Consider the following 12,644-nt stretch of genomic DNA (forward strand, 5'->3'; position numbering starts at 1 on the left):
GGTGGGAGGCGTGGCTTCCCCTATACAGAGAGTGAAGTTTCCTGGCTGGGAGAACCTCTTCCCTCCCTGATCTCACCTGCGGGGAAGGCTCTGGGAAGCAGCTAGCTGGCCACAAAGGCAGGCTCGTCACTGAAGATGAAGTGGGGCCTCCGGACAAGTGGTAGTCTCACCTGCAGTCTACGCCGGCCCCTCCCTCACCCCGACCTCCACAGGAGAATGGCACAGTGAAGAAGGCCATTGCCCAAATGACGCAGAGCCTGCTGCTGTCCCTGGCTGCCCGGAATCAGCTTCAAGAGCTACGGGAGAAGCTCCGCTCGCCGGCCGTGGACAAAGGGCCGGTCCTCAAGGCCAAGCCGCCGGCTGCGCAGAAGGACATCCTGGGCGTGTGCTGTGACCCCCTGGTGCTGGCCCAGCAGCTGACTCATATCGAGCTGGTCAGTGCTGCGGGTGCCCCGTCCGAGTGAGACTGGGGTTCACTGACCGCTGCTCGCCCAGGTGCACGGGACTCCCAGCATCTTTCTCTTGCTGGCCAGACAGGGGTGTCAGTGGGAGTCTGTTTGCCAGTCCTGACTGCCATCTCTGGCTGTGCGTCTACCTGCTGTGGGCTCTTCTGGGCCCTGATTCCCCAGGGACACAGGAGAGGTTGGGGTGATGAGAGTCCCCGCAAGGCGGTGAAGGACTCCGTGAGAGAGAACTGGTTCCCTTGCCCTGTCACCTCATCTGTCCTGTGCCCTGGGCCGGGCAGGCACCCGTCATGGCGTCACTGCCCAAGGCTTTTGCTTCCCTGCCACACAGCTCTTTCCCTCTCCTCCCAGAAGGCCTTGCAGACGCCTAGGGTGCGCTGAGGGGGCCCGAGCAGCGCCTGCCCCCTGGCTGGGTGCAGATCAAGGAGGGGTGGTGCAGGAGTGGGGGGCTAGCTCTGGCGGCAGGCTCATCACCACCCGTGTGTCTTCCCATCCCAGGAGCGGGTGAGCAGCATTCACCCCGAGGACCTGATGCAAATCGTCAGCCACATGGATGCCCGGGACAAACACAGGGTGAGGGGCTGCTTCGTCCTGCGGGTGGCCTGTGGCAGACACACCTGGGCCCTGCCCTCCGCAGGGTGGGTGGGGCCTCACCTGCAGACCTGAGTGTACTGGGGTCAATCCCGCAGCTCGGTCGACGTGGGTCTGACCACCTGGCATCAGCCCAGGGCTCAGTGGACAACCACAGGGAGGGGCCTGCAGGGAGGGCAGCTGAGCCACTCTCATCCCACCGCCAGTGGCTTCCTGGCTTACTCCTCTGACTGCAGCTCTTACGCCTCATCTCTGGATGGGGCTGGGGCTCCCTGTGACCTGCTGTCTTCCCACAGTGCCGAGGGGACTTGACCAAGACCTATAGCCTGGAGGCCTATGACAACTGGTTCAATTGCCTTAGCATGCTGGTAGCCACCGAGGTGTGCCGGGTAAGCCTGTGTCACGTGGACACACAGGAGTGTGATGTGAGGCTCTGAGGCTGTCTCCATGTGACCCCAGTAGAGTGTAGACAGGAAGACTACTGCCAGGGCCTTAGCGGTGTCAACAAAACATCCCTCCCCCACCAACAGTGATGCTTTAAATTACAACAGGGCCCCCCATCTGTGGGGTATGTCCTCTGCCCTACATGGTCCACCAATGCATGTGGGGTTCCCTTCCCCCCACATGCTGCTCCCCCCAGTGTGGGCAGAGCATAGCTGTGCTTCCCACATTTGTAGCTCATGAGCATCTTTACACCCAGCATCCCAGTCCCCAGTCAGGCAGCTCTGTGGGCCCCAAGGTGGCTCCTATCCAGGCCACCCTTGAGGAGCTGGGGTGGGGGCTCACGCTGAGGCCATCGGGCTGCCTCCAGGTGGTGAAGAAGAAGCACCGGACTCGCATGCTGGAGTTCTTCATTGATGTGGCCCGGGAGTGTTTCAACATCGGGAACTTCAACTCCATGATGGCCATCATTTGTGAGTGTCGGGGCCCCAGGGCTGGCACCCAGCTTCTGCCTGGACCACCTCCCCTGCCCTGATTTTCCCTGCTGTCCCCCTCCCCTGCAGCTGGCATGAATCTCAGTCCTGTGGCGCGGCTGAAGAAAACATGGTCTAAGGTCAAGACGGCCAAGTTTGATGTCTTGGAGGTAGGTAGCCAGCCTCGTCCGTGTGCGCTGGGGAGGGCGGACCTCCGTCTTGCTCTGCCCTGGCCCAGCACCCACTGCCTGCAGTGCCTCTGGCGTTGGGCACATCAAGCTGGCCGGTGAAGCTGCCCTCTGAGGTGGGTGAGGCTGCGTCCTCCTCTACTCTTGCGATTTCAGTCAGAGGAGGCATTGCCTGAAAGTGAGTTCTAGGGAGTGTTAGTAGAGCCTGACAAAAGAGCCTATTAGCCCCGCACTGGGTGATGCTAAGCAGAGATCTGGCCTTTTCCCAGACAGCTTCCCATGGACTTGGTTCGTGGCCAAGGGGCTGGCAGGCGAGTTCATGTGCAGCCTTGCTCGGACGAGTTTGATCACAGACTCCATTTTGGCAAACACGTGTCTTGGGGAGTTGGTCAGGTTTGGGAGGTGTAGGTCTAAGCAATGGGATAAAGGATTTTTTAAAAAAGATTTTTTATTTATGCATACAGAATTGGGGTACAGGCTAGAGGTGTAGGGGCGGTGAGAAGATTCACGAGACACAGAATGAGGAGCAGAACAGGCCGACTGATGAAGTACACTGCTGAAGGGAGCAGCGGTTGAGACAGGAGAGGTCTGCCACTGCCATGTGGGTCACCTCCGGGGCGGGAATTGAATTCGCACTGAGGCAGCCACAGCTAGCTTGCAGTGCTGTGTTCTTAGCCGTTGCGCCACCAGGGAGGCCCCCTAAAGGATACTTTTTAAAGGACATTGGTGAGAATTCCCTATGGTGTTCCCGATGGTGCTCAGACCCAAACCTGGAGGCCTTGGCTGGTGCTCAGCCTCCCCAGTGCTCACTCCTAGAAAGGCCTCTGCAGTCCAGGGCCGCCCACAGGGGACAGGCCTTCTCCACCGTTGCTCATGTTCTGCAAAGGCAGGTCCAGAGCAGGTGTGAAGGGTGCCAGGGCTGCTGCCCATACAAGCTCCTGTGCACCCACAGCACCACATGGACCCATCCAGCAACTTCTGCAACTACCGCACGGCCCTGCAGGGGGCCACACAGAGGTCCCAGACGGCCAACAGCAGCCGAGAGAAGATCGTCATCCCTGTGTTCAACCTTTTTGTTAAGGACATCTATTTCCTGCACAAAATCCACACCAACCACCTGCCCAGTGGGCACGTTAACTTCAAGGTGAGGCAGCCCCCTAGGGATGGGGACAGCGCTGACCCATACAGGGTGAACAGGCCTCCAGGCCTCGCCCCAGTGGAGGCCACTCTGTGTCAATCCAGTGCACGGCAGTGCCCTGTGGCAGAAGGGCACGGGAAGCTCCAGGGTGGGTCCTGGGTGCCGCGTGCCCTGAGGTTTGAGGGTGGCCTGGGTGCTGCTGGCTGGATAATCTGGGTACAGAGCTTGGAGCCACAGGCAATGTGTATTTTCCCAGCATGGATCCTACCAAAGGCACAGAAAAGACCAACCCTCGCACAACCTTGGGGAGTTTGGGGGTCAGGAAGGCTTTAGGCAAGAAGGGACTCAGGAGGCAGCAGAACTCCAGATGGGAGCAAAGTCCTGCCTGGGGGGCAAGGGCAGGTGGCCGGGCAGGAGAGAAGGACAGAGGTGTTGGGAGGGTCCAGCTCACACAGGAAAGGGGTGGGAGGGAGCTGTGGGTTCCCACAGGCCGCCAGAGACGATGGCATGCTCTGGGTGCTGCAGTGAGCTGGGTGCAGCTGGGAAAACCCTGCAGGCTGAGATGCTGTACAAAGTGCTTCTGTGGCCAGCGTCGCTCCGTGGGTCACCGTCCTCCTTCTGGAGAGACCAGAACCAATCACCTGGCCCAGATGAAGGATTTCAAGCTTTAGGTGACCAATGAGTTACTTGGTCACAATGGTTGGTTTTCTGCCCCTTCAGAAATTTTGGGAGATCTCCAGGCAGATCCATGACTTCATGACATGGACACAGGTAGAGTGTCCGTTCGAGAAGGACAAGAAGATTCAGAGTTACTTGCTCACAGCGCCCATCTACAGTGAGGAAGGTGAGGGGCTCCCCGTGGCATCCCCTCCCCACACCTTTCTTGACTCTCCCACATCCAGGGGCCTTTCAGGGTCATCCTGGGAAGCAGGTCAGGGGAAGCTCAGTTCCGGGGTGGGTGAGTGGGAGGGGGGTGGTGGGCAGAGGCCAGAGCCCAGATGAAGGAAACAGATGAGGAGAGAGCAGGCTCACCCTCCAGAGGCCTCCTGAGAGCACAGATTGGAGTCGGGCCACCACTGCAGAACCAGAAACCTCAGCATCCCCAAGGAGGGTACCTAGGAGTGCTAGGCCCTGAACCCCACACAGCAGACACCCGTGGGCCAGCGCAGGTGTCACTGTCTCTTCAGTCCAGTTCCTTCCTAGAAGGGAGAGCTCAAGAAGGGGTAGCTGGTGTGGCAGAAAGACTGACCAAACGTGGACATGGGTTCTGAGGGGCTTCCTCTCTCTCAGCTCTCTTCATCGCCTCCTTTGAAAGCGAAGGTCCCGAGAACCACATGGAGAAAGACAGCTGGAAGACCCTCAGGTAGGAGAACTCCAGAGACAGTCCCGTGAGCCCGACACCACCCCTGCCTCCGTCTACAGGGAAGGGTGCGGACTGGGTTGGGTACGATGCAGCTGCTGCTCTGAAAGGCGGCGAGGACACCTCCACACAGCCTGGTGGGAGGATGGGGCCTTGGGGTGCGTGCACCCGACTCCTCCCCAGGATGGTGGTTTCTGGGGAACCAGACTCTCCCTGAGGCCCCTAGACGTGGGCCTGCAGCTGCCTGATCATGTCCTTGCAACCTGTTCCCCTGTAGGACCACTCTCCTTAACAGAGCCTGAAGGCGCGGACGCAGCGGATGCTGGATGAAGCACACTCACAAACCGAGTCTTAATCTCGATTGATATGGGTTGAGATGAGGAGGCCTCACTGGTTGGGGTCCATTTTGTATATAACTTTTATGGAAAAAAAAAGGTAATTATTTCATGCATCAATCTTTGGCACTTACAAATGAAGTTTTTTTGTTTACTTTAAATGACAGGGCAGGGCCCTGCTTTTGGGGAAGGGTGGGGAAAGAGTATCATGGGAGATGGCATCCATGATAACATCTTATTCTAATGAAATGTAGATTTTTATTTTCTACCTTTGATTATTAACATCTTACAAAAATATTTTAAAAATACCCAACCAAAATCAACGTGAGCCCTGCCTGCTTGGATGCCTTTCCAGCCAGTGTCTCTGATGTCGGGGTTAGTGCCTTAGAGGGTACTAGAGGGCCGGTCTCCCGCTCCGTTCTTCTAGCCCGCTGCCAGCCAGTGCCGCCGGGGAGGTGCCGGGAAAGCTCTGCTCTGGGCCGCACGGGGCTGCCCTCAAAGCCTAGGCCAGTGAGGTGCCAGCAAGGAGGAGGCCTGTTGCATAATGCTGGACGTGAACCTTTGAGTATGGGCTTTCCAAAGTTTACATTTTCATTTTCCTTTATCAGGGATTTATGGGGTCGGGGAGGGGAAGGGCAGGGACACCTGGCAGCTTATTTTCTGTTGGAAGATGTCTGGCAGATTGTTCGACTACATTTTAGGGGCAGTCGTAGAACTGTCATTTTCCAGGCTGCACCTGACACACTTAGCGGTGATAAAGAGAAGACAAAGTATACGAGAGGATGGGGACATTGAAAGCCGTTCTTGAAACCAAGCAGACAGTGAAAAGCAACTCATACACCAGTACTCTAGTGGCCTGCCTCCTGCCCTCTGGGTGGGGCTCCCCTTGTGGAATCTGAGACCCAGAACTTTAGCCAGGCCAGCAACCGCTGGAGCCCACTCACATAAAACCACCCAACATCCAGAGGTATCTTCCACACCCTAACTTGAGGATACGCTCCACTTTCTGACGCCTTGGGCTAGAAAGGGCCCAGCCCTGCTCCCTCGGAAGTGGGGTGGACAGCGCGCAACCCCTCACAGGGGCAGTGGGCTTTCACGCTGCGCGCCAGGTCTATGAACTACTCACCTGGATTCCACATGCCTGGCTTCCGCAGAAGCCTGTTGCCCAGCAGCCTGGGCACGGGTGGGTTAGTTAGTTGCTAATTCCCAAAGCTCTCAGGAGAGCCTGGAGAGGAGCAGGCGAGGCCTCAGGAAAGAGGTGGCTCCGTGATCCGCTGCTGACATCACCCTCAGCCCTGGGTGGAGCAAGAATATTGACACTGTATTGTCACAGTGTGTTTGCACTTTCCAGAAGTTCTAGATAGTACATATTGTATATTGATAGTACTATTGCTTTGTTTATGTATTTGAGATAAAGGCTTCAAACCTGAGAATATATATTTGAATACAATGTTAGAACATTTTCTGTACATGTGTTAAGGAGCTTTTACGTCAACGTGCATCTCACTGGGTCATCAGTTCTAGTACTTACCTGACAGTGTCTCTGTTTGCTACTTTATTTTCCCAATTTGATATGTACTCTATGATGTTTGGTATTTAGAGGTGAGCTCTGAGTTTAAAAGCTGTACCATAAGGCAGGATGTCAGTTGTTGGTGTGACTGGAAGTACTTGCATCAATAAAAGAACATGTTGCTCCTTTTGCGTGCTTGTGTCTGCTCTCGGGCACAGCTGGGAAGGCTGGGCGGCTCTGCTATTGCGGGGGACATGGGGAGGAGGCTGAGGTGGCTGGGGGCTCTTACACCCCTCAAGGAAACCAGGGCACTCATCTACACAACACGCTGTCAAAGAAACTGTTGTACAAATGGTGTGTTCTAGGTCTATTTTCCTCAAAGATCCAAAATGATGTCACCAAGCTGCTGTATTGCATGGAAAATATTAAACAGAAAAATATTTAACAGCATAAGAGACATGGGGATACAACATGTTGAACATATGTTATCAGTTATAGAAGGAGAGAGAATTAGCTGAAAATCTTTCAGAACTGATAAAAAAAAAATAATGTTCCACAAAGGAGCACAGGGAATCTTAAGCAGGATCAGTAAAAAATAAATTTGCACAGACATATCACACTGACACAGAACAGAGATAATGGGATCTTAAAGAAAGCCAGGAAAAAGAAAGTTGATTATCTTCAAAGGACTGGCAACTGTCTTAAGGAAAGAAATAATCCTGCTGGAAGACAGTGGATTAATAACATAAATTTACTAAAATTTCCTAACAGAGAATTCTACCAAATTCTTCAAAAAGTACTTTGAGGTATTTACAAGCTAAAATGGAATTTGCAATCACAAAAAAATTCTAAAGCATGACTCTTGATTCCTAACTGCACATTATTGTCAAAGAATTATTTTTAGTTACAGGATAGATCTAAATAGGAAAGGCAAGAAATACAATAAAACATCGAAAAGAAAACATGAACATTTTTTATTTGGGGGTAAACAAAGATTTCATAAATTTGGACACCAAAATCACAAGTCATAAAAGAAAGGAAATTGATAAAGTGGACAGTATTAAAGATCTTTTGGGATTCACCCACCCATTGTAATAAAGTGGTAAGGACCACCTCCTCCCCTAAAAACAGCTATAAGACAAGTAATATTTGCTCAAGGGGAGACTCAGAAGTTTCTCCATAGAGTCCCATGGTACCAAAATGCCAGGGGTTCAGGCCCTGTCTCCCAGCCTGGAATGGATCCCAGGCTGCAATGGCAGCGCCGAGCCCCAGCCTCTAGACCACCATGGTGTCTCCTGAAGCTATAGCCGTAACTTTGCTGACACTCAGGCAACCAAGCAAAAAGAGGCAGACTTGTTTAAAGAGAAGAAAAAGTTTACTGCAAAAAGGAACAGAAACAAAGTGGGACTCCCAGGCCAGGGGAACCAAGCCAGGAAAGGGCAAGGAAGCTGAAGTGAAGTCATAGCTCATGGAATATAGACCTTCTTCCCATATTATGCTAAAGCTCCACCAATCTCTTTGTGATAGGTTAGTTCTCGGTGGTCTCACTTACCTTAATGCCTTAATGTCTCTGTGCCCAGAACTGAGTCTCTGTGTCCCAGCCATTCTCTTAGCATAATTTTATCACCCTTGTTCCAGAATGTCCTGTTGCCCCTGGTCTGAGGGGTGTTTGACTAGACTCCATTGGAACTGGTTGCCCTTATCTCTGGAGCCCTCCTTAACTCTCCTGAAGTCCCTGCCTGCACTGCCCCTGAAGTTGCATAATTATCCTGACTTGCCCTAGGACTCACCAGGACTTTCCTGTGAAGAATTAAGGTTGGTGGCTGCTGAAGAGTGGGAGGAGGCCAAGGGGAGATGGAGAGTGGCTAGGAGAGCAGATACCCAGGCCAGCAGAGTCAGCAAGGCGTCACCATTCATGCCACAGTGGGGGCACCCGGGGTCATTGTGAACTTCCCGTGGAGAAACCTCTGCAGAAAGGGAGTGCAGTCATACATGGGAGTGCAGTCTACCTTGGACACTGGGAATTCTGTGACTGGTGATGGTAAAGGAAAACAATCCCCCAGCCCCTATCACAGAAGTAAGAGATCAAAGAATTGCCAATCTGGCAAGGCTCCATTAGCAGAGAGATGGGTAAATGAACTCACTAATCCCTTGGAAAGTGTCAAGCAGGTGTGAAGAGTTTGTAGCCTGGGTCCCTTGGAGGCAGCTCAGCTGAAGTGGAGAAGCCAGTTGCTGTGGTGGCCAGTCTACCACCACACCCAGACAAGGGGGCGTACACCTTGCTCTGGCACCTTCTGCTAAACTCAACTGAGTCCCAGTGTGGAGCTTTGTGCGCCAGAGCTAGGCCCCCCGGCCCCGCCTCCCTCCCCCGAGCCCCCCCCTCCAGATTCAAGTGTTCAAGAACATGTTCTGTGGCAGAAAGGAGCAGCAGAGGCAAAGTGGAAAGTTAGGACAACTGAAGCACTAAATTAATCTTGCTTGGAGGGAGAGGAGCCAGAGGAGATCAACTTCACTCCTTGACAAAACTGAGATTGAGTACTTAAGCTCCAGACTCCCTTCCTGCCCCCACCTCACTCCAAGCTAAACCAAGAAGAGAAACAAAGCTAAACCTCTAGCACTCTCACCACCAAAAAAGCAAATAAGGTAACACACATGCCTAGGAAGCAAAGGCTAGCTGAACACAGGATGGGAAAGCAAAAGGAGAACAGAAGTTCTGGGACAAATATAAAGAGTACAAAAATAGACTCAGTCTGTCAGATAAAGATTTTAAAACAACTATATAAAAAATGCTAAATGAACTCTAGGCAGGTTAGTCAAGGCAGGTAGGCAGTTGTAAATTCTTTGAAAGGAGATCCAAGAACTAAGAGTTCACCAATGAAAATATCTAAAAGGATACATACCACACAAGACTGAATAACATGAAGACAAATGTAGAAGGTGATTTAAATAGAATTAAACTGGCAGAAGGATTTCAGAAATAGAAGACTGATGTGTACAAATAACTCAGTTAAAAAAAGAGAAATAAGACTTAGGAGAAAAAAGGAAACTGAGAAGTATCAGACTCATAAACATAAAAACAATGGGTATTCCAGAAGGTGAAGAGAATAGAAGGGAGTAGAAACCTTATTCAAGTGAATAATAACTGAGAATTTCCCAAATCTAAGGAATGAATTAAGTATAGATGTCAGGAATCAGAGAACACTGGCATTTCTAAATGCAAAACGACTTAAACTATGATCTACCATTGTTAAATTATCAAAATTCAAAGGTAAAAAAATTCCAAAAAGCCAGGACAAAAAAGATAATTTACAAAGGTACCCAAGTTAGGCTCTTCTCGCAAATCGCCCCAAACACTCTCCAGGCAAGAAGAGAATTTATACCTATCTGCCTTTGACCTTCCGGGAGTTCATTTAACATTTCTCATATAGTTGTTTTAAAGTATTTTTGTACCCTTTATGTTTTCAAGGAAATTGGGAAACTTTAAAATTTATTATTCTTTGGGCCCTCCTTGGTGGTGCTGTGGGTTAAAGCACAGAACTAAGAAGCTAAAGCCACTTCAGCATGAGTTCAATCCCCACCCCGGAGGTGACCCACACGGCACAGCAGACCTCTCCTGACCTGCTCACTGCTCCCCTCAGCAGTGTACTTTTGTCAGTCGGCCCGTTCTGTTCCCACTGTCTCTGGTGAATCCTTTCACCATCCCTGCAACTCTGGCCTGTATGCCAGTTCTGTTTGCATAAATAAATAAACCTTTAAAAAAATATTTTTTTAAAAGAAAAAAATTACTATTTTTAAACGTTTATTCATTTATGCAGACAGAACTGGGGTACAGGCTAGAGGTGCAGGGGTGGTGAGAGGATTCACAGCAACAGAGTGGAGAGCAGAACAGGTAGATTGACGGAAAAACACTGCTGAGGGGAGCAGTGGTGAGACAGAAGAGGTCTGCTGTGTCATTGGGTCAGCTCCACGGTTGGGGATTGAGCTCCTGCTGAAGCAGCTGTGGCTAGCTTTACAGTGTTGCACTTTAACCCAGTGTGCCATCAAGGAGAGCCCACAGCTATAAAATTTATTTAGGATCACAAATTGTTCTGAATAGTGAAAACAATCCTGATAGAAATGAAAGCATATGAATGCATCATACTTCCTGACTCCAAACTATTACATAATAACAGTGATCAAAGCAGCATGGTATTGGAACAAAAACAAACTCAAGTGAATAGGACAAAAAGCCCAGAGGTACACACACACAGATAACGGACAGTTAATCTTTGACAAAGGAGCCACAGCTAAACGAATGAAGACAGCCTCTTTAACAAATGGTGATGGGAAACAGATGGCCACAGTCAAATAATAAATAAAACTACAACCCATTTTTAACTGCTTACACAAAAACTGAATTAACATCTGTATATAAGAACTGAAACCATAAAATATTTGAAAGAAAATATAGGGAATCCATTATAGGACACCTACCACAAAGATGTTTGGTCACTCAACTCCAAGGGCAAAGGAAAAATAAACAAGCTTTTGAACCTCAAAAAAGCCATCGCAAAAACAAAAAAAGCAATGGGAAAAACATATCTTCACCTCACACATCTGACAGAGGGTTAATTTCCCAAATATGCAAATTACTTACACAATTTAACAACAAATATAGACAATCCAACCAAATAAGGGCAAACACCTAAACAGACATTTTTTAAAAGGAGACCTTCAGAGGACTTACATGAAAAATGATTCAACACCACTTATACAGGAAATGCAAATTAAAACCACAATGAGGGCCCTCCCTGGTGGTGCAACGGTTAAAGTGCAGCACTATGAAACTATCCGCAGCCACTGCAGCACAGACTAGATCTCCGACCAGGAAGTGACCCACATGGCACAGTAGAACTCTGTCTTGCCCACTGCTCCCTTCAACAGTGTATTTTTTAAATTTATTTTTATGTATCTATTTCCATTATTCATTTTATAACAATGTTTACCTCCCCCCTCCCATCACACCACAGCCCCCTACATTCCTCTCTCCTTCTGATCTCCCTCCCCTGTAGATCTCTCTGGTTTATAATTGTGTTTGTTTCTGTACTAGTTTGTATTCTAATAACAATATACCCTTTCCCCCTGTCCCCCATCTTACTTGGTTTCTTAAATTCCTCCTATGAGTGAAACCATTCAATATTTTCCTTTTTCACTGTGCATAATCCCTTCCAGCTTCATACATGTTGCTGTGAATGGTATGAGTTTATCTTTTTTGATTACAGAGTAGTATCCCATTGTGTATATATCCCAAATCTTCTTGATCCAATCATCTAGTTTTGGGAATTTGGGTTGTTTCCAGGATATACCTGTTTTACGCAGTGCTGTGATAAACATAGGGGTGCATGTATCTTTTTTTTTTTAAAGATTTATTTATTTATTTGTGCATACAGAACTGGGGTACAGGCCAGAGGCTCAGGGGCGGTGAGAGGCTTCACCAGAGACAGAGTGGGGAGCAGAACAGGCAGATCTACGAAGTACACTGCTGAGGGGAGCAGCGGGCGGGTCAGGAGAGGTCTGGCTCGCCATGTGGTCTCCTCCGGGGCAGGCGGCAGGCAGGAATCGAACTCATGCGGAAGTGGCTTCAGATTCTCAGTACTGTGCTTTAACCCGCTGCGCCACCGGGGAGGGCCGCATGTATCTTTTTGACTAATGTTTTTGTGTCCTTTAGGAGATGCCTAGAGTGAAATTGCTGGGCTGTATGGTAGCTCCATTTTTATTAGTTTGAGGAATCTCCATACAGCTTTTCATAGTGGTTGTACCAGTTTACAGACCCATCAGCAATGTAGGAGAGTTCCTTTTTTACTGCATCCTCACCAACATTTGTTTGATATGTGCCATTCTCACTAGTGTTAGATGGTATCTCATTGTGGTTTTGATTTGCATTTCCCCGATTATGAGGGATGTTGAACACTTTTTCATATGCTTGTTGGCTATTTCCCTCAGCACTGTATTTCAGTCAGTCTGCCTATTCTGCTCCCTACTCTGTCTCTGGTGAATCTTCTCATCCCCTCCATGTGTGGCCTATACCCCAGTTCTTGTATGTATAAATAAATCTTTGGAAAACAAAACAAACCAAACCATAATGAGATACTATTTCACCCCTGA

General features: G+C 49.8%; 1 protein-coding gene across 2 annotated transcripts in view; it reads left to right on the top strand.

The window, feature by feature from the left end:
- RASGEF1A (RasGEF domain family, member 1A) overlaps positions 1 to 5,620 on the top strand; it is a 75,676-nt gene extending 70,056 nt beyond the window's left edge. For both annotated transcript variants that reach the window (XM_004680909.2, XM_004680908.2), the window contains exons 5-13: positions 213 to 434; positions 963 to 1,037; positions 1,352 to 1,444; positions 1,867 to 1,969; positions 2,060 to 2,139; positions 3,110 to 3,301; positions 4,016 to 4,139; positions 4,586 to 4,658; positions 4,933 to 5,620. In XM_004680909.2, coding sequence (XP_004680966.1) covers positions 213 to 434; positions 963 to 1,037; positions 1,352 to 1,444; positions 1,867 to 1,969; positions 2,060 to 2,139; positions 3,110 to 3,301; positions 4,016 to 4,139; positions 4,586 to 4,658; positions 4,933 to 4,957 — 987 coding nt within the window. In that variant the 3' untranslated portion in view covers positions 4,958 to 5,620. The remainder of the gene's footprint in view (positions 1 to 212; positions 435 to 962; positions 1,038 to 1,351; positions 1,445 to 1,866; positions 1,970 to 2,059; positions 2,140 to 3,109; positions 3,302 to 4,015; positions 4,140 to 4,585; positions 4,659 to 4,932) is intronic.
- Positions 5,621 to 12,644: the final 7,024 nt, after the last annotated feature.

The sequence above is a fragment of the Condylura cristata genome, unplaced genomic scaffold (assembly GCF_000260355.1).
Source record: "Condylura cristata isolate star-nosed mole 26May11 unplaced genomic scaffold, ConCri1.0 scaffold00011, whole genome shotgun sequence".
In the NCBI taxonomy this organism is placed as follows: domain Eukaryota; kingdom Metazoa; phylum Chordata; class Mammalia; order Eulipotyphla; family Talpidae; genus Condylura; species Condylura cristata.